The 22,282-nt window shown below is 37.3% G+C and overlaps 1 protein-coding gene across 1 annotated transcript in view; it reads left to right on the top strand.

The window, feature by feature from the left end:
* LOC145686333 (putative acetylcholine receptor chaperone) overlaps window positions 1–19,097 on the top strand; it is a 99,117-nt gene extending 80,020 nt beyond the window's left edge. Inside the window, exon 4 of the mRNA XM_081759551.1 lies at window positions 16,976–19,097. Coding sequence (XP_081615677.1) covers window positions 16,976–17,092 — 117 coding nt within the window. The 3' untranslated portion in view covers window positions 17,093–19,097. The remainder of the gene's footprint in view (window positions 1–16,975) is intronic.
* Window positions 19,098–22,282: the final 3,185 nt, after the last annotated feature.

Below are 22,282 nucleotides of genomic sequence, written 5' to 3'. Positions count from 1 at the left end.
TTGCTATGTTCCTTGTGACTCTATCCAGCCTATTCTGGAAACAAGAAGAGACAAAAGACAAGAAAAGAGTGGTAATCATAGGAGATATTGAGATTACTGAAGAAGAGAAGCAGTTTTTAAGTCTAGAATATAAATTCAAAGTAGCAAAAGAGGAGGTAGATAAGAAAGAAGCGTTTTATGGAATAGAGGAAGCACTTCAGGAAATATAAGATGAAGAAGATAGGAACAGAATTCGGAGGAAACTAGTAAATATAGTAAATAACAAATCAAGAAGACAAAGAGGCAAACTGACTGAAAGAGAAAATAGGAATGGAAAGGGTAAGAACGAGAAAGAACATAGTAGTGGAACAGGCTGACAAAGGGGAAGCTATAGTTGTGATGGATAAAGTATGGTATGAAAAAACTTGGAGATCTGAAAGACGAGACATATGAAGATGTGGCGGAAAAAGGACACGAAGAAGAGGTAAAGAAAAAGATTATAGAGGACTGCAAAAAGAAAGGGTTCAAGAGGTTAGTGAGAGAAGAAGGAAAGTTACCTAGGATGAAAGGATTTCCAAAAATCCACAAAGAAATAGTGAAGTTGAGGCCGGTGCTTAACTGCAGGAATAATATGTTAGAACTATTGGAGAAAAAGCTTAAGAGGATAGCCGAGGCAGTGAGAGAAGGACAAGAAAGTAGGAGAGTAGAGAATACGCAAATGGTTAAGAGGATGATAGATAAATTAGAAATAAGAAATGAGAGCACATTGCTATTCAGTCTGGATGTTAAGAGTATGTTCCCGAGCATTAAGAGAGAAGAAATATTGAGAATAATAGAAGAGGAAATGGGTGAAAAGAGAATAGAAAATTAGGACAATAAAAAGGTAAGGAAAAAATTAGAGACATGTGGGAGAATGGATACTGTATAATCAGAGACAAAATTGTTAAAATGAAAGAAGGACTTAATATAGGATCTTCTTTGGGTCCAGTACTATCAGATATAATAATGAATCGATGGGAGAAGGAGGCGATAGAACGAGGAGGAGAAAGACTGCTTCTTTTTTACCGTTATGTGGACGACTGTTTAGGAATATGGAAGGGAACGAAAAGGCAGCTGGAGAAATTCATAAGAGACGTGGAAGATGAAAAGAAAGGGACTAGACTAGAAAATGAAATAAAGTAGACAAGCAGATAAACTATTTAGATATGAAAATAAAGAAGTCGGAAGGAGGAGAGTTTATTACATTCTGGTACACACCTGTTTACAAAAAACTGGAAACTCGTTCAGAAACTAAGTCCGAAAAAGTGGGCCTAGATCCGTCACAATTCCCACAGATCTATAAACAGGGAATTGCATGTTCCTGCCGTTCTTTATATAGACACTAACTGCAAACCGTACTGTCATCCGAGCGATGTGAAAATGTAAAAACAAAATCAAACTACTTATTTGGTCTAGGAATTAATTCGTGCGGGTGGACAAGAGATGGCGCAACGAACGGAGCGTCCCACAGTTCCGTGTATCCACACATGTGTTGCAAACCCCTGTCATCGCGTATCGTTCGTAGTATAGGGCAGTGGATTAAAGCGTCAACAACACCAGTTTGTAGTTAAGTGAACATGGCGCAATTTGTGCCTGATAAAGTGTTTTTGCGGGGTGTCCTGCTGCATTACTTTAACATGCAGAAAAGTGCGACTGAAAGCCATCGGTGGAAGTGTATGGTGACCATGCTCTAGCTGAGCGAACGTGTCAGAAGTGGTTTGCACGGTTTAGAAGTGGTGATTTCGGCTTGGCAGACCAAGAGCGAGCTGGACAGCCAAAAAAATTTCAAGACGAAGAATTGACAGCATTGCTCGAGCAGGATTCGTGTCAAACGCAGGAACAACTTGCAGCAGCATTAGGCGTTGATCAAACAACAGTCTCCAAACGCTTGAAAGCCATGGGAATGATTTAAAAGATGTCACATTGGGTTCCACATGAATTGAAAGACAGAGACGTTGAAAGACGAAAAACCATTTGCGAATTGCTGCTTCAACGACAGAGCAGAAAGGGGTTTCTGCATCGAATTATTACGGGTGATGAGAAGTGGATCCATTACGAGAACCCTAAACGAAAAAAGGCCTGGGTGAAACCAGGTGAACCAGGTCCATCACAACCAAAACGAGATATTCACTGTGCAAAGGTTATGCTGTGCATATGGTGGGATATGAAAGGTGTGGTGTACTATGAGCTGCTGCAATCGGGTGAAACTATGAATGGAGAACGTTATCGACGACAATTAATGCGTTTGAAGCAAGCTCTGGCCAGAACACGACCAGAATGGGAGAACAGACATGATAAACTTATTGTTCAACATGATAACGCTCGCCCACATGTCGCAAAACCGGTCAAAACCTATTTAGAAAATGTCGGATGGGAAGTTTTACCCCACCCGCCGTATTCACCAGACGTTGCTCCTTCGAACTACTACTTGTTCGATTGCATGAACAACGATTTGATTGGACAGCGGTTTACTTCTTCAGAAGATATCGAAACATGGGTCTCTGACTGGATCGCTTCCAAGGATGAGGACTTGTTTCGCCACCGAATCCGTACATTGCCTGACAGATGGGCGAAAGTGGTGGCTAGCGATGGACAGTATTTTTCTTAAGGTATTTATGTATTTTGTGTTTGTACTACAGCTTCAATGTGTGCGTACCAACCGCACGAATTAATTCCTAGACCAAATATTTCTGAGATTAATATTGATTGCACACCTCATGCACAGTTCCAATATGAAAAGTCAGCCATTATCTTAAGTAGAAATTGCTGAAAACGACAGAAAATGGATATTTAAACCTCCAAGTAGGAACCTGTGCTTGGAGCGATTCTATTATCAATATTATATCACTATCTCTTGTAAGTTGCGTCTGTGGTCAAGCGGGTTTAGTTCTGCTACTGACCTTTCTGAAACGAAGGGCGACGGTTCGAGCCTCCGTGCGGAAAGTTAAAGTTTTTCTTCCTTTTTTAAAAATATATGAGAACTTTTTTATAAATATAAATTTCTACTGTGGTGATTGGAAACACATTATCCGACGAACTGTGACTTTTCAAATCCCTGTCACATTTACTAGCCCGCCATGTCCATAATTCATATACGAAAACGCTAAAATGAGAAATGTGAACACAGTTGAATACCTAAAACCACACGTCCAACATGAAAATTATTCAGATATATATATATTTCGGGGGGCGTTGCTAACTTCATTCTTGGAAATGTGATCATTCTACAAGATACTTCATTCACTTTACAATATCTTATTTGAATAAACATAACATTTCCGGGGGGGGGGGGGATCAAGCCCGGAAGTACCCCAAAATACACCTATATATATATATGCTTGTATTTTTTGCATTACAAAAACTTAGGGTACCTCATAATCTGGATTCTTATAAAGTAATTTTAACAATTATTTTGAAAATATGTACTGCTTAAAATCGGATTAAATCGCAATGCCAGTAATCTGTAATATCTTACATTTGTATTTATTTACATTGAATGTGTACTTGTTTTATTCTGTATAGCATGAATATTACCTGCTACATAAGAAACAATTATATATAATTGAATTTAAGTAGGAAATCGATATAGTTATTATAAGAAGAAGCTTGTGAAAATGAAGTGTATAATAATGGTTGTATCTGAAAAGATGTTGCGTAATGGTGTAATTGGTTACCCCGCCAGCTTTGGAATGCTGGGCTCTTCAAACTGTCCATCCTTAGGGATGCGCAGAGTCGAGTCGAGACAGAATATTCCTGACAAAATTCGAGTCGAGACACATCTCTTCCAATAGAAAAATATACATTTGTCGAGTCGAGACATCACTTTTACAGCATATTGTCGAGACGAGACGGCCTCAAATCTTGTCTCGTGCGCATCCTTATCCATCCTACCTAGATAAAATCAATTTTGGATGCGAATATTCAATTTCTTTTAACGATAATTGTAATCTACGATACAGATTGAAGTAAGATATTGGCTTGAACTGCTTTATTACCCACTTCATCTTCGTATACTCAATTATATCTAATTGTGGCATAAATATTTATTATTATTAGAATGTAAACACTGGAGAATATTAACACACAATGAGGAAGAACTCAATGCTCGTAGTAATTAACAAATTGGTTGCAAGTTTATTTAAAATTAACTCTCTTGAAATCTAAATCATCATTATTAGAAAGAAGACAAGAGAACCGTTTTGTTAATTTGGACATATTACAAGAGATTGAGGAATGTGTATTTAATCGAACAGAATATATGAAACTAAATGGAATGGCATGTGGAACCGAATTTGAAAGAGGATAGGATGTGTAAATGAAAAATGGAAGAAAGCAATGGTTAACAGCAGTAGTCACTAACAGCAGATGAGTGAAATCTCTCCCCCCCTCCAAAAAAAAAAAAAATGTTTAACAATTCTGAAACATAAGGGTGTCACATTTTCTTCGTTTCCTGACAAAATTGAAAAATGGATTTTGCATATTTTTCGTCTATACCCCTTCAATATAGTTAGCTAACAAACCAAGTACGATCGACTGACTAGACGTCAAGTGAGTGAAATTTATATAGGAAGTTTCGATACAGTGTTCACCGAAGTGACGCAGACGTGGTGTTGAAGCTTCTGGTAGGTCCTATTTCGCAATGGATTTTAGGTCATTGAGATTTCTTTATACGTATCAGAAAGCTCTTTAACTCCATACTAAAGGCGTGTCGTTTGATTTATTCAAATCGTCAGGTATTCGGACAACCATGAGCCCAATTCGTTTTGCTTCACTGCTCACAAGTTTAACTTGAAATAAATTCTTACTTTTCCACGGAAACACAAACTGTTTTAATGCTCATTTTATTGTGGGTGAAATGTATAATTCTGCAAGTAATAAAAATTTACATGTCCATCTCCGAGATTCGATCCCTCGTCCTTTAACTTAGCAGTTCGACACGTAGACAACTAGACTAATTGTCGTTGTGTAACAGCTTGCAGAAAAATCGGTTTGAACTGCACGAAGGAAATTGAGGGCATAGATTATAGCTGGACTGAGGCAACTACCATGTGCTCCCATGTATACATAAATTTCAAAATACTTTATCCTTAAGTATTACAATGATGAATTGTTTCTACAGTACAGTTAATAACAGATCAGCATATCTTATTACACTTAAAAGAGGAAAATACAGATTTACAGAATGTTTTCGATTGTGAACGTTGGATTATGGTTCGAACCTATCATCTTTGGTTTACTGTTTCCCGAAGATACTCGGAGTTGAACTTAGGAAATATTTGCCTCAAAAGACCAATATTACACAGTCCAAGTTCAAAAACTAGTTCTTATAGCAACTGTAGTGATTTCCTAATTAAATTTAATTTAGAGTTACCCCGTGCCGTAAGCGTCGGTAGACCATCGATGGGTAACTAGCGATCTTTCGCCAAAAATTGATGGCCCCACTGTAACGATCCGCGGTGGCCCTACTTCCGTTTTGAAAATTATACCACCGGTGGCAGAGACGCGACGAAATGCCAATGAATTAGAAAATTACTCCACCAAAATATGTTGAATAGCCTATATGCATGATTCATTTACATTGAGATGAGTAAAAAGCACTTACAAAATATATATAAAGTTCTCCCGGAATGGCGCGAAACAGCAACCTTGTGATGTAGAAGCATGGGTTACTCGTGACCCCGGAGCTCACTTTAGGAACACTCGTCAGGAAAAACTAATATATAATAATAAACGCATGCACATGACTAGCGATAAGTCGTTTCGGTTCCTTCGCCGATTCTCCGCGACGAATCGAAAGACGGACCGAAAAGAAGTCATCACCGCTACGTGGTGGTAACTGCAACACCCCTTCTCTAGATGTCTATTTCGACTCGACGAAACCCTGCCGCCAGGGACACACTAGCGGCAATCTTTCGATGCGTCGCTATATCGACTATCGATATTTAACGGCAAGTGAGCCACTAGATATTGGCGACATTAACGGCATGGGGTCAAGTTTCATCTCACAAATGTGAGATATTCTATTTTTGGCATAAATTTTAACTCCTCTCCTCTGTTAGGATACGCATCTTAATAAAAATGGCATGACAACAAGCCAGTCCGCGCATGGCACCCTAAAATGTTCTAGGAGAGGCTATCTTCATGGTTGTTATATATTATGTTTGGTATTTCTGTTTGTATACATTTCGTGAGTCAGAGAGCGGACCACCCTGTCCCCTTCGGGTATCCATGAGTCAGAGGTAAGTGAAAGTGTTAACTAATAAAAATCATTTCACACGGTTAAGCCATTTTTTGTTCTGATAGACGACGTCTTTTTCATTTATATCCTATGTAGATAGATACAGATTAATAGCATTATTACTGTCTTATTTTTTATTTCATTTTTACCATATATTTTTCTAAACGTTTACGTCCTTTAGGCTGAAGAAGATGGGTGATTTATGCAAATAAATTCTAGTTCAAGTAAAATGTTAATGGATCCTTAACGGGAATTGAATCCGCGACTATAAGACCCAACAACGAACGCGCTAGGCATTAGATATTAAAACAAAACTGACTTACCGAACGTTCCTCAGTAACTGTTTTTATTATTATTATTATTATTATTATTAGTATTATTATTATTATTTGTAATTGTTTTACTCGGTTTTATAGTTTTATAGTACTTCTTGAACAACAGGGGCACGAACACAGAATTATCACAGATAGATAAAAACAAGCCTCTCCCAGCGGGAATAGAACCCAGTAAGTACCCCGTACACCAGAGGCACACGTGCAAACTACTAGACCGTCTGTGTAGGATAAACAAAGGAGCAGAAATAAATATATATTGCACATTCCGACGAAACGCAAACGTCCCAATGAAAGCAATATTAAAGGAAAAATGAAAAACAGTGAGCTCTTGAAAGAGCTCGAAGGTCACCTGGGTATGAAGACAAATCTTTATTCAGGTTAATATATCGTATAATCGCCGTTAGCTTCGATGACGCATCTTAGTCTTTGTTGTAATGAGTTAACAAAGCTAGCGACATATTGATGTCCCTGTGCTATTTCTTCCCACGCGTTAGAAACTAGCTCCCAAAGTGCGTCAGCTGTCCTTGGTGGGGGATCAGGCCAATTTTCGTGTAGAGTTCTTGCAACTTCCGCCCATAGATTTTCCATTGGGTTCAAGTCAGATCCTCTTGAAACCCAGTCGAGTAGCTCAACATTGGGTTCCTCTTGAAACCAGGCTTGAACTAGATGGGAATCATGTATTGAGCTATGATGTTGTTGAACTTCTACAATGCCGTCTTCAAATAAATTTCTTGCAGCGGGGAGCAATCCATACTGCACAATATCCAGATACTTCTGGCTGTTCAATCGGCCTTCTATACGGTGTAATTCACCAACTGTATCCTTACACAGCCATCCCCAGCAGTGAATAGTAAAATGCCCCATTCGATGCGTTCTGTGCATGTACTGTGGATCGTAACGTTTTCCTGTGGGTCTATACATAAGTAGAGGACCATCATTTGCTGAAGAGGATATCTTTTCGTCTGTGAAGATTACATGTTCCCAGTTACGACCTATATTTGCCTCAGCAAATGCTAGTCGATCAACTTTGACTTTGCTTCTTACACGCGGCTCGATATGCGTGAAGCCCTGCATCTTTAAAGCGTCGCCGAGCGGTGAGGAAGGAGCCAGGAAAACGAGACACACTCACTAACTGCCGGGATGACATGAAAGGATTGCGACGGCTTACATCAACTAGGACCCGATCTTGATGTGGGGTTGAAACCCTTTGTAGGCCAGTGCCAGGTTTTCTAGACACGTTACCCGTTTCTGAGTATTTCTTCCACCAAGTATATGCTGTAGAACAGGGAACACCAAGACGTTCGCTAGCTTGTCTCACACTCATACCACCGTATTCAACAAGAGCAGTAAGCTGCTCGCGAACATTCTGACCACGATGAGCCATGACTAATGAATGAATTGCAGCTGTTTGGGTGTAGGTGATTTCGTTACTAGTAGGCTTAAGTGGAGAAACTCGTCTGCTGCGACAAGGCATATGTCATGTTTTCGTAGTTTAGCATTTTTCACGAAAAAAAAAGTGTTACAGAGTTGCGTAACACACAACACACACACACACACACACACACACACATATATATATATATATATATATATATATATATATATATATATATATATATATATATATATATCAGGAACATGAATAATTTACATTTTTGACGTCTGTGTTAACGTTTTCGTACATAAATTCTGGAAATGGCGGGCTAGTAAATGTAACAGAGATTTGAAAAGTTCGTCTGATTGTTTTTCCAAGCACTTCAAAGTAGAAATTTATATTTATAACAGTGTTCCCATATATTAAAAAAAATGGAAGAAATAAAAACGAACTCTCCGCGCGGAGGCTCGAACCGTCGCCCTTCGCTTCAGAAATTACAATCAGCATTACTAAACCCTCTTGGCTACGGAAGAACTTAGAAGGAAGTGCGTTATAATTTTGATAATTGTATCGCTCCAAGCGCAGGTTGACACTTGAAGTTTTTTCTACTTAAGACAAGTCTTTTTCAATAATTTCTACTTAAGAAGATGATTGTTTTTGCATATTGGAACTATGCATGAAGTGTGCAATCAATATTAATCTCAGAAATAAGTAGTTTGATTTTGCTTTTACATTTTCACATCGCTCGGATGACAGTACGGTTTGCAGCTAGTGTCTATATAAAGAACGGCGGGAACATGCAATTCCCTGTGTATAGATCTGCGGGAATTGTGACGGATCTAGGCTCACTTTTTCGGACTTAGTTTCTGAAGGAGTTTCCAGCTTTTTGTGAACAGGTGTGTACCAAAAAAAGAGAGTACAGCGGAAATGTATTGCCACAAACGAAGTGATGTGGATGAGGGTACAAAGAAGAACACAAATGAAGAACAGAGGAAAACAGATTTAAAGAAGTTCTGGACACAACTAAGGGAAATGGATACAACGAAGAGGATAGAGTCACAAGAAACACAGCAAGAGAGAGAAAGAAAGAGGAAGAAGACAAGAACAAAAAATGGTTTGGAATAGAAAGCCTAGGCAAAGAAACAGAGAAGATAAAGAGAATGCTTCTGAAAGCAGGAATTAGGACGTACAGGAAAGGAAGAAAGAGAATAATTGAACTAGTCAGAACCAAGAGAAAAGCAATAGCTGACAAAGATCAAAGGGGAGTAGTATATAGAGTAGGATGCGCGCAGTGTAACAAAATTTACATACGAGAAACAAAAAAAGAAAATGCAAGAAAGGATTAAACAGCACCAGGATGATGTATGATTGAAAATGGACAACAATGCGATATACAAGCATCAGAAAGAGACATACCACAGAATAGGGTGGGAAGGAGCAGAGGTCATAGAAGTAGAGAACAGAACTTTGGTGAGAAAATGAAAGGAAGCCAGGGAGATTATGTGAAGGTAGGAGACAAGGTGATGAATTGGAATGCAGGATTAAATAAAGAATGGGAGAAGATTCTGCTTACAGAAGAAGAAATGAAAAGGAGGAAGAAAGAAAGAGAAGAAAAAAATAATAAGGAAAATAAGGATAATTAGAGGAGAGAATGTATCGAGCGAAAAAGTAAACTTTTAATTGGACACGTATGCAGCTAAAAAGTGAAAGTGAAAGTCACACAAGTGTTACTTTTTAATGAAGGGGCGGAGCCTAATTAAAAGTTGATCTCCGGAGAGTATATAAGTGATGACCAACTCTCAAGCAGCCAGGAGGAGTGGAAGTCTTCCATAATTATATATGCTGTTATCTTTACAGTCATCTCTATTCGAGTAGTAATCGGAGAGTTTTCTAAGATGAATTTGAACACCTGCACGTTCTTTTGTTTTGTTTGTATGGCAATAGAGATACTATTATGAAAAGATTTGTAATAACTTTTGGTGTTCCACGTGTATGTTAGCATCTTATAAAAGTAACCAAGAAAGTTCTATCGCTTTTTGTGGAGGTCTGTGTTTAATTGGCCCTCACACCGTGAGTTGAAAGCGAATGGAGATAAGGCGAAGGTCAGTTGTTGGTGTGGGTATATTAAACATACTACTTTGTTGTGGCAGTTCAGTACACCGTGAACTTGCTTAAGGACAGAGTGAAAATGGGACCTCCACAGAGCGTCATAAGGGTGTATTTGCTGTACGAGTTCAAACTGGAGTCAAACGCCGCTGCAGCGGGGCGGAAGATATACCAGGCCTTAGGTGAGGGTGTCGTGACTACGTTGACAGTGCAGCGGTTATTTAACAAGTTTGAGGACGGTGAAGAAACACTCGAAGACGCATCACGTGCCGGAAGACCAACACATGTACAAAATGAAGATTTTCAGGCAACAATTGAGGCGAACAGTGACCTGACATGTGAGCAACTGGGACTACAATTCATTGCGAGTGGAGAAACATTTCGGCAGCACCTCCATCAACTTGGGAAGCACTACAAGTTGGGTCGATGGATTCCACATGATTTGACTCCGGGCCAGAAGGCAACGCGAACAGACACCCGTGTTTCTTTGCTGTCTTGTCTGAGGAAGGAGCCATTTCTGGACAGGGTGTTGACATATGAGAAGTGAGCCCTGTACAAAGCTCCACAGCGCTCATCATTGGTTAGCATCTCATGAATCGGTTCCAAAACAGCCGAAACCAGCACTGCATCAGAAGATGGCCCCCCTGTGTGTTTGGTGGATTACTCGCGGCATCGTGCATCGGGAACTGCTACCAGCTGGTCAGAGTATCAGTGCAACTGTGTACTGTCAGCAATTGAGCCGTGTGCAAGAAAAACTCTAAGCTCTGGAGCCTGCACTTCTGAATCGCAAAGGGGTCCTCCCTTTACAGTATTATGCTAAGCTCCGCGTGGCTAGGATGACCCGGGACACCATTCTACGCCTTGAATGAGAAACACTATTGCGTCCGCCATATTCCCCGGACATTGCACCGTCCGATTATCACTTGTTCCATTCCTTGGACAATTACATTAGAGAACGCCAGTTCAAATTCTTAGTAGAGGTGCAAAATGCACTTGATACCTTCTTCGCTTCACAGTCCACCAGGTTCTACCGCGATGGATCCATGGCCTTTCAGAATGTTGATAGAAGGTCGTCAGGTCGTCGATGCTCATGGGGACTATTTTTGATCTTCCAGGTATGTCTTAGGTGACATATCGATGTTCGAAGATGGTAGGTGAAAGAACTACAGAACATTCTTGGTTACCTTTATATTTTTTGTTGTATAATACTGTCTGTTGTTGACAAAGTTCTCGAATAATGCGTTGTTACTTATTAATTATTGTCAAAAAGTTTTTGACAATAGATCTTTTGCATCCTGAAGTGTTGCAAATGTGTTTTGAAGGACGCGTTTTTTAATACCACATAATAGCTAAAATATCAGGGGGAAAAAGTTTGGGATTGCATCGCAGGTGTGTGTTTTGAAGAGCTAATGGGAGTCCTTGTTCTTCCGTTGTAAAATGCTGCCTATTGTTGATAAAGATCTCGTACGAATGTTTGAGGTGGGGAAGGATATGTCTTTAAGGAGGCCATGAGAAGAATCTTAGCACTGCACGTCTTTGTTTTTCTGTAATGCCCCGTATTATTTTCCAAATATATCAAGAAAATGTTGGCTTGTGACTTTGACAAACCAGAGGTGACCACTTTGATCTAACCTCACTCAACCTCACGCTCACAAACTCATTTCGACCTCACGCTCACCTCACCGGTCTGACCTCACGCTCACATCATTAGTCTGACACGCTCACTAAACCTCACGCTTACCTTACCAGTCTGACCTCAAGCTCACTTCGTAAGGTTGAGGTCGAGTGAGCGTGAGTTCCGAACTCGTGAGCACCGATTTCGTGAGTTTGGGCACAGCCCTTCTCGCTAGTCTATTGGCTAGCACGCGCACCTTTGGTGCACAGGGTCGTGGGTAGGCCTTTAGATATTTCGATGTATCGATCGATAGTTTGAAATGTCGGAATTTTCGATATCGATTTTTCGATTGTTTTCAGTATTTGGATAGTTTTCGGTTTTTTCTTCTTTCCAATATCATGGTATACCGATACTACTTTCTCAACATAACGAAAACTATTCATATAACACGATCTAAACTTTCAATACTTCAACTTTCTCTGTTCCACAGGAATACTACCTAATACAACCAAATATGACAAACCCACGTCCATTTATCAGGATCACTCAACTGGGATTTACAATATTGTAATATTAGTTCGTACGCCTATACGACTTTTGCTTCACACGCGAACTACTAAATGCAAGTGAATTATTGAATTCCATCTCCTGGGATCGCGATCCTGGGAAAATAATTATTTCGAAAAGTTCGTTAATGAAGATGATTTAGCCATGGGTAGAGGTAGAAATTAGCCATTTTCGGTTCAACATTGATTACTATAGAGCAAAGACAGTAACATATAGCGAAACATGGTTTCTTGCAATTGATCGAGCGTCCCAAGAAGACCTTGCATCTCCATCTTTAACAATGTACTAAAATCGGAAGTGATATAAATATACTACAACTTTCAGTCTCAGTATTGATCTACATAGATCAAAAACTATATAAGAAAACAAGATAGTGATTTTTTTAAAAAGAATCGATTTAGTTTTCTAAGTAAAGTTCTCACATTCACTCTTAACCTTCTATTCAAACTGAAAATGACAGATATCAACCACGTCCGGTTCTAACGTTGATCACTATAAAGTAAAAACTAATAGAAATAAGCGGTTTTTTTCTTTCAATTAATTAAACACCCCAAGAATACCTTTAGTTACCTCCTTATCTTTCCACCGAAAAAATCGGAAATGATAGAAGTACATTACAACTTGCGGATTCAATACATATTGCAAAAAAGTTAAGAACTAGCGAGAAGTAGGTTTTGGAATCTGGTTAGGCGTCTAAGAATAGTTGTCATCTCTCGTAACCCTTCATTCTAAATGAAATATTCGAGTTTAACGCCCCACACTTACGCCGGTTAGGGCAAAGGAGACTGTGATGATGAAATAATGGATGAAATAGGGGGAGGAAACGGGAAACCCACGCACACGATGTTTGTCCACCACAAAGTTTACTTGGCGGGGGCTGGGATCGAACCCGGGTCCCTACGCACCAGAGGTGAACGCTGTACCACTGAGCCACCGCGGCCCCCCAAAAAATCAAAGATCAATAATAATAATAAAAGTAATGTGAAGCACTCCAAGAAATAATTGATTTTGCAAATCTATGGCTTGAATCATTGATCGAAATTAAGTGAAATTTTAACCTTATACTTGCAGTAGACATTTGCATAGAGGCCGGTTCGTATGATGCGCTTCGCCCCATTCCCTAAGTTCTCTTTCGCATATGACCCTCGACATCTGCCACCTTACCAATGTCTATCTAGATAAATTTCAACAGTACAAACAGTTATCCTGGTCATTTTAGAGACACTCTCAGTACTTTCAATATTAAAACTATTACGTACAGTCGAAAATTCGAAACGAACTTCTTGTATTACTGAACTAGCTCGTATTGTAAAACTCAAATTAATCAATCTGTAAATTTACTTTAAAAAATGAATTTGTAACAATTCAAATCTTTCTTTACAAGATACAAAGTGAAAATACATTAAAATTTGTACAAAAACGAAGATATTTATAAAAAGTTTTTCTATATGATTACTTTGTATTGTTAAAATTTTGTTCATCGACGGGGGGAGGGGAGCGCCAAACGCTTTTGGGCCTAGGGGCGGCAAAACATTAAATCCGGCCCTGGACGAACACTAAAAATAAATCAATCATCGGTATTTGTCCGACTAATATTACATAAATGGTATAAGTTATCTCCGTTCTGGATAAAATATAGATGAAATTTAGCTTTAGAAACACACGTGAGCTAGTTGCATCCGCATAAGTTGTTCCGCTCTCTCAACAACGATTAAAGGATTATACGAAAATGAGTTAAGTGGTCGAAGACGCACATTTACCCTAGTAATAGAAAACATTTATTTATGGCTGTTCTGCGTAGTTATATTTATACAAAAACAATTATTTGGTAACTATATGAATTTTATTTGCAAGTAAATAGTCGTTGTATATGAAATTCTATATACTTATCAAGATGTAATTATGTCTCTCAAATACTCGCTCAGAAAATATGTAAATTCTATTTTCTATTTGGAGCAGGCAGGGGTGCCCACAGGTTGGTTTTAGGGCGTTAGTTGCACCCGTTAGCCTTTTTTTGGGGGGGGAGGGCATATTTTCTTTCAAAATGACAGAATCGCACTTTTAATTATACTATAATTTTCCTTTTAAGAACGGCAACTATGAATGTGAATGAATGTATTTTCTGTGGCTTGAAAGGATAAAATTATGACGGAAGGTGGAAGAAAATACTGTATTGGCTGATCCTGTTTAGAAAGAATGTACAAGGGCTACTAATTGATGTAGCCTGCAATGTATTCGACAATCAAACCAGTGTGGAAACTCATTGGGGAGGGGGAATCTCGCTAAGAATTTTAGCACTATTTTGGGGGCGAATAGTATATTCCGGGGGAAATTGCGCCCAAGTAGTTGGAGAGATGGGCTCCCCTCGGCCGAGGGCGGGGGAGGGCTGCAATTCTAATGTGATTAACTGCTAGCTCAAGATTCAAGATTCCCCTCTTCCCTAGAAAATTCGTGAATAAAACACTGACTTAGCCTACAAAATCCCTATTAAACAATGGCAAGTGAAATTACAAGAGAAAACTATAGTTAAATGACAAAGGAAAATATTCAAACCAGTTTTGGCGGTAATTTATCTTTAAAAATGTAGGTAAATACAAAGCAATTTAATTTAATCGGATATTTTATGATACTAAATAATAAATATTCTTGACCGGATTTCGAGGCCAAATACTCCAGTGTGCCTGACAAAACATCAAGATATTCCATGATTATTTTCTAGTTGCTTATAAGAAATACCTGATCACAAAGACACTAAAACTTCTATCCCAAGTTGGCCAATGAAAAAAAAAAGATAGCGGACCAAAGATACTCCCTGTATGGTCGTTCAACAGCAGGTGTTATCTTCAGATAGAGAAAAAAAAAGCTTTTGTGTAGAGAACAAAAATCACAATATACTTCTCCCTGCTATTGGAAAAACCAGGTGTCTACTTCGATCCAACCTCACGCTCACAAACTGATTTCGACCTCACGCTCACATCATCAGTCTGACCTAACCTGGCGCTCACACTAATTTAGACCTCACGCTCACAAACTCATTTCGACCTCATGCTCGCCTCACCGGTCTGAGCTCACGCTCACCTCATCAGTCTGACCTCACGCTCACTTCGTGAGGTTGAGGTCGAGTGAGCGTGAGTTCCAAACTCGTGAGCGCCGACCTCATGAGTTTGGACACCTTTGTGACGAACTTAATGTAGTATGAGTGACGTTGAGTGGATGAAGACGCCATTTTATTGTGACGTAAACGGTTAAATACTCAATCTTAAGAGAATTTCACATTTATATAATAGCGATGAGTCGATCAGAGACAGTTACTAGTGAGATAATGGACGAGACAATCTCCGGCGAAGAAACAAAAGACCAGAGATCACAGTCATCGTACTTGGTTATCGATTACAAAAACGTTAATTATTTATCGTGATCATCCGATGGTGAAATATTTTCATAATCTTCTGTTGAAGAGGTTCAGCGCACAGAGACTCCTTCACCGATGTTGTCGCCGTCACCACCGGCATCACCTGCAGTGTTCTGGAGCTTAGCCTGCACATGTTCGAGTAATCAAGTGAATCATGACTGCGTGAAAGAAGCAATATATTTATGAAAACAGATACTGCATTACTGTGTACGGAATGTGCTGAAGGATGTGCAAATCAAATGGGACGTGACTGTTTTTATATGACACTAGAAGAATTGCAATGTACAAAGAAAGATGTAACGTTGGATGTTGATGTCGAAGAATGTATTTTTATACTTACGTAAAATCCCATATTATTGGACTACTTTCCATCATACATATATTGAACTAAGTGAAAATAACACGTTTTTAGAAAACTTAGTAGACGTTGGTGGATAAGGATAGGTAGAAAGGTTATGAAAAATTGTGAACTGTATTTATAGTTTTAAAAAATGTATTCGAACATTGGTGGTGGTAATTTTTGTGTATCATGTAGTAAACTTTGTGTCTTAAAAAGTATAATTGTACACTTACACCTAAATCTAATATCGTGTAAACAATGTGCGTTGAATCTTCAACATCAGTGTATCTTCATAATATTAGAACCTTTGCTATAGTGCGTTTATTTAATGACAAAACTTATGTTGAATTGTTCGAAGTGTTTAAAGAACCACATAGTGATATCTCAACCGTAAACTTTGTGCGAGAAACAAGTGACTTTTCAAAGAATGTGGAATTTCTTTTACAAATTATTTCGTCTTCATGTGAAATTTCAAATACAACACAGGCTAATTTTTATTGTTGAACAAAAAGCAGTATGGAAATATGTTCATCCAAGAAAACTAATTCTTTAGTAATTTGCGCAAGCAGCAGCATAATTTCCGGAGGGCAAGCGGGTAGTTGCCCTCTTGAGTTTGAGATGTATATACATTTGAATCAATAGCTCAGTAATATACAAATGAAAAACTTGAAACTATATCGGAGAGTCTTGCATATCTTTTCTGCGTACAAGATGAAATTAATATAAAACCGGAAATTTTAATATTGCAGAAACTATCCTTTTCTTTTTATTATTATTATTGTACAGTGACCTGTTTTTTCTAAAGGTTATTTTAATTTATCAGTAGTAGCAGTCGCTGCCCATTTTCCTGTTTATTCTTCATTGGTGATGAAAATAAAATCATTTTTTCTTCTTATAATGGGAAAATACATGATGTACCTTATGCAGAACAGTTTCAAATTTAAAATTTGTTTTCCTTTATCTTTCTAGGTATTTTTCTTCATGTTAACTTGCAGATTAGTAGTCGACTGGCAGCTTCGAAGAAAAGAACTTGCGAAAGCTCAGTCCGCAAGTGCAGCTGAAGAAAAATTGGATAAACAGGATTAAGTTTTGTTTGTTGTTTTTCCGTAACAGTAATCCTACTGCCGAAATTTATGCAGAATACCTTCCAGGAATCTCGAGTGATTTTCACAGCTCCAGTAAAACAAGTTCGGATTCAATTTTGAGGATACTGAACACCTGAAAAAAAGGAAAACATTTAATGTGAAGAGAAAATTAGCATATTCTGCAGTTCCTTTGGTTTTCTTTTTAATACTATAAAGTATGCAGTGTGTATAATTTTTTAGAACTGATATTAAGTTCTGTTCATGAGGTGAAAGAATAAGTATGGAGATTTATTATGTCTCGAAAGTGTGATGTTTAGGCTGCATGAATTAAATGGTTTTCAATAAAGCAATATGAAATTGAAACAATGTTTATATAAAATATGTATGTATGTGTGTGTGTTTTTACATCAGTTGTTAAAATTGTGCAACATTTATTTTAAAGTGAAAAACGAAACGAAGATTCGTGTAAGAATCAAAATTCATTTTACGTACATAAGTTGTGTTTTAATCACGAAGTTCAAATCAAGAATCAATAAAAAACAGCTAATTGATGACGTCTTTAATTCCTTATAGTGTTTGTGTATATTTGAGAGTATGGTCATTCGAAATGTATTGATTGTAGAAGTTTGAACTATGTTAATTAATACACTTAGAGTATGTTGACGGTATTAAATCTCAAAGTTGAGCTAGTCTGAACATTGAATGTAGTACAAATATGCTTACAATATTTCTAGTCAAAACTTAATTTTTGCGAAACATCATCGTGAAATGTTTTTCAGCGCTTACATTTTTCTTGAATGTATATTAAAAGCGCATTTTATGTTCATACTCCAAGCTACCTCGTGAATGAAAATTAGGGGAATGTATACCCAGATTTAATATATATATAAGGTCAACGTAGAATGTCGATTTCCTAAAACAAAAATCTAAAAATGGGGTACAAAATCTTAGTAAAAATTACTTCGTAGCGTTTAATTCTGCTTTGTATCAATTTGTAAACTTCAATAAAAACAATACAAAGGTTAAAAGCATAAGTAAAGCTAATGTCCTCTTGTATGGAGAATTGTGCTATTTTAAAAAATCAGATTTGAAATACCAAGAACTAGGTGTAGTTACCCAGTAGTTTCAAGTTTCCTTACAACCTCGCTGTTGAAAGATACTGTGTTGTAATATTTACCTTTTCTTCTGATTTTAATTATGTTCAAAATACTTTAGTCCTCATATTTGAAAGCAGTCAAATTTGGATCTTTATAAACAGCACCTTGTGGTTTTTGGATCGTTAATCAAATGGTATGTCTTTCTTCGGAATTTTCATTATAAGCTTTCATATTGCCTTGTGTATGTAAAAGTTGAAAGAGACAGAGAAGTCGGGAACTGCAAAAACATTGATAACGATTATATGAGAATTTCTACATTGTATCAACAGACACTTATGCTTTGTATATGTTCAAATGAATGTATTACGTATTTTAAGTATCCTGTTATAGAAATATGAAAGTAACGTTTTATAGTTATATTTTAACGGACTTATTTCCAGTATTAAATTAGTCTCATATTATAAAATGTAAACTTTGTTTTAAATTCGAATAGTTATGATGTATTCTACATCAAACAATATTTAGTCATGCAAAACTACAATAACGAGATAAAGTGGCTATTCCATTAGCTCTATTTAAAAAAGAAAAAAAAACTAAGTTTGAAACTGTGATTGCATATGTGTAATTTTATACTTTTTAATATAATTCACAACCACTGCCATACGTTACGAAACGTTAGATCTTAATAATGCTGTTTAATCTCGGCATGTTGATTTATATTGTTTTAGTTCCTGTTTTTCATTCATCTGACTTTTTGAGAGTATGTATTTTATTTCTTTCAGTACTTTTTTTTTTTTTTTTTTTGAGTTCTTCACATTTTAGTTTTAGTGTCAGTACTTTATTTTGTTTGTGTTATTGATTACTTGTAAACTGTAGTTCTGTTTCAAAAATAAATAAAAGTAAATATTATTTCTTTATTTATTATTAATCGCTTGACAGATTTCATGAAATATTACTTATTCTTTTAGAAAAATTCGTTCAACATTATACATTTCATTTTATTAATAAACATTCCGAGATGCCTTGAAATTTAATATAGAAATAGAATGTACGAGGGTTTGCAATAATTCGCTATCCTAAAACATTTTTTTTTAAATCTTTAATACACCCAGAAGCTCTTAAAGAATCAATGAGAAAAATCTAACTAAAAGCAAATCGTCATGACATTTATAATCAATTCTGTAAATCTGAGTGTGACTAAGATGAATCACTCTCTTGCACTCAGTAAGGAGCCAGATTTCTGTTAAATGTCTACTCCGTCTCTGGCTTCATCCAAAATAACCAAGTATTCGCTACGAATGTGCAAATCGTAAGTACAATTGGGGTACAAACTAAGAAGTATATGGTCCATCAATAGGGTTACCCAAGAGGCGAGACATTTCTTCCAATAGAAACGTACACTTTTCGATAAGAGATATCAGTTTCCCCGACGTCTTTTTGAAACCAGATAGCATGAATTTTTGTTTCGTAGGTACCCTCATTTATCAAATGAATCTTAGAGCTCAACTTTATTGCAGTGATTTACTTCGAATATAGTATCAAACAAGAATGACAAAAAAAAAAAAAAAATGAAAAAAAAGAAAGAAAAAAAAAAGAAAAGCGCATTGATCCACACTGAAATCATTAATGAAAAAGCTTTAAACTGAAGATGTTTTGTGCATAAAATTATTCTGATGACTTAATGATTGTTAAAATTTCATTTACTGCGTGATTATAAATACAACAGGAGGAAGTGTTTCTTTTGGGGTATCGTTAACTTTAATTTCAAAACGACTCTCGAGTTTAACATCAAAATAAGCATTGCAAGGAAACTTGATTCTTCCTACTGTCCAGTCCACAAAATTTTTGAAGTTTTCAGTTTTCGCTTACGGAAAGATTAACAATAAATAATAATAATAATAAAATAAAAAATAACTACTCACTTGTACAGGATAACTAAAAATAACAGTACATATGATATAATCAGGAACTGATTCAGTAAAATCTACAAAGATCCATATAGATGTTTGATCGTTAATTGCCACTTGTTTTCGCTTGTGTTAGACATATACAGAGCGGGTGGCGAAGATTTCTTCAGCTGAGTAGAACTTCGAGATACGTACAAATTTCAATGCAGTGTATGCTGACTAAAGTGCTTTCAGGTAGTTATGCTGACTATAATTTAGATTGAGATTCTGTAGAAAATACTTAGTTTCAAACATTTTTGAGCTAAAGGGTTTTCACGCTGCAATGTTCGAACTTACTTGCGTCCTTTAACTGATCACTACTTTCACGCCCTGTCTAGAAGGCAACAACAATAAAGTCAGGCACGACATACTGTAAATTATTGAACTGAGCGGTAGCATCGAATTCGAAGTAGTTTCTTGTGTATTCACTGATATAATTGGGAAACTCAATAGACAGCTTTTGATTCTTGAGAATATTCGCCTTGATTTTTATAGCGTGAATCTTTCCATACTCCACAATTGATATCCCAAGCTCCATGTTTATAATATTCAGCTTCCCTTTCCAATATTCCACAATCTGTTTTAGAGTTCTATCGGTAGAACAGCATGTTATTGTAGAACTTCGTTTAAGTATTACTCGTAGTTCTCCCTTCCACATAATTTCCTTGTCACTAAAAAAGCCAAACAGTGAATGAAATGGAAATAGCACCATCTATTCTTCTCGAAGAAGTTTGGATGCATTGGTTAGACCCCCTGTCTTGTAATATTCTGCCTCAGGCTTGGATGACTTGATTGTAGCCAGATTGTTCCTGAATAATCAATACGATCAATAATTGTACCGAGATTCCCAGTGAGGACACTCGGTCAAAAAAGCGTAACAGCTTTTTCAGGCCAGCCATCTTGAGTAAGGTTTTTCCTGGGTTCCCCTCATTCACACCAGACAAATGGTACCTATTTCTTCCGTCCCTTTCATTGGATAGTGTGCTCGCCGAGGGACATCACCACTCATATACGTGACAGGCTAAATGACCTTCGATGCCTACAGCCCAGAAATCTTAATTCCTAATCCTAATAACTGTACCATGTTTTCAAACTTCCGCCTGTGAGAACAGATACGGGACAAAGTTATCAGCAAACTTAATGTTCGCATTCTCAGCGAATGTTCCTCCCGCATCTCATCCTATCACTTCATACTATATAGAGAGATCAGAATAGTATGAATGAATAAAACCATCCCCGGCGTCAACATCAAGTTAAGTGTTCGTGTTCGGTTCCTTCAGATTATTAAATCTACGTAGATTGGGTGGAAGTTATCATAATTCATAACTCTCAATAGCCTCCATAGTCATATCTTCCACAACTACTAGGCGGCTGTTTCTATCAAACTACTTTTCACTATCCTTAATCCAGGGATGTGTGTACTGCTGTTACTGGCGGTAACTAAAAATATGACAGTTTTGCAAATGAAAAAATTACAAATGATAGCTACTTCTAAGCCCACATCTTTTATTTAATATAAAACCATGTCTCTAAATTTCATCAACATGGGAAGATGTTTACATATTTTCCTTTTCTTTCTTTTTTTAAAAACGTTCAGACGACCTATGCCGCATCTACAATGTGAATGAACGCAACATGCCAGCGCCAAATAGGAACATACTGTTGTTGATACCGTAGACTTCAGAGATACCGCGAACCCCGATAGCGGTCATTCACTCCCGAAGCACCTTTCAGCGTGCCAGCCAGAAGCATCCTGCGCTCTCGTATTTGGACTTCCGGAATGAATCTTATGTTACCTTTCGGCTGAGTGGATCAGGAAAAAATAGGAACGTTCCTTGTCAAAACAAGGAGAATCTAGAATATCATCAGCATGTTTATTCTACTCGTTAAAGAGGATCGAGCTGGTAGTGATTGTACTATACTGTTTCGTTTGCTTTCCCATTCCAAGGATGGAAATTTGGCTGTAATTTCCGTATTCGTAAGATTATTTCATTGTCTTAACAGTATACAATTTCAGACAAATATAAGTAGCAGGTTTTTCATAGTAAAAGCATTGAACATCTGCCACTATGAGACTGTATGTTCCAAAGTGCATTATTTATATGTTAAAATATCATTTTCGTATGACTTTGTATATTAATACGTTAC

Source organism: Thermobia domestica, chromosome 5 (assembly GCF_964235325.1).
Source record: "Thermobia domestica chromosome 5, izTheDome1.hap1.1, whole genome shotgun sequence".
In the NCBI taxonomy this organism is placed as follows: Eukaryota; Metazoa; Arthropoda; class Insecta; order Zygentoma; family Lepismatidae; genus Thermobia; species Thermobia domestica.
The sequence above is the reverse complement of the archived record's forward strand: the minus strand, read 5'-3'. Positions and strand labels throughout refer to the sequence as shown.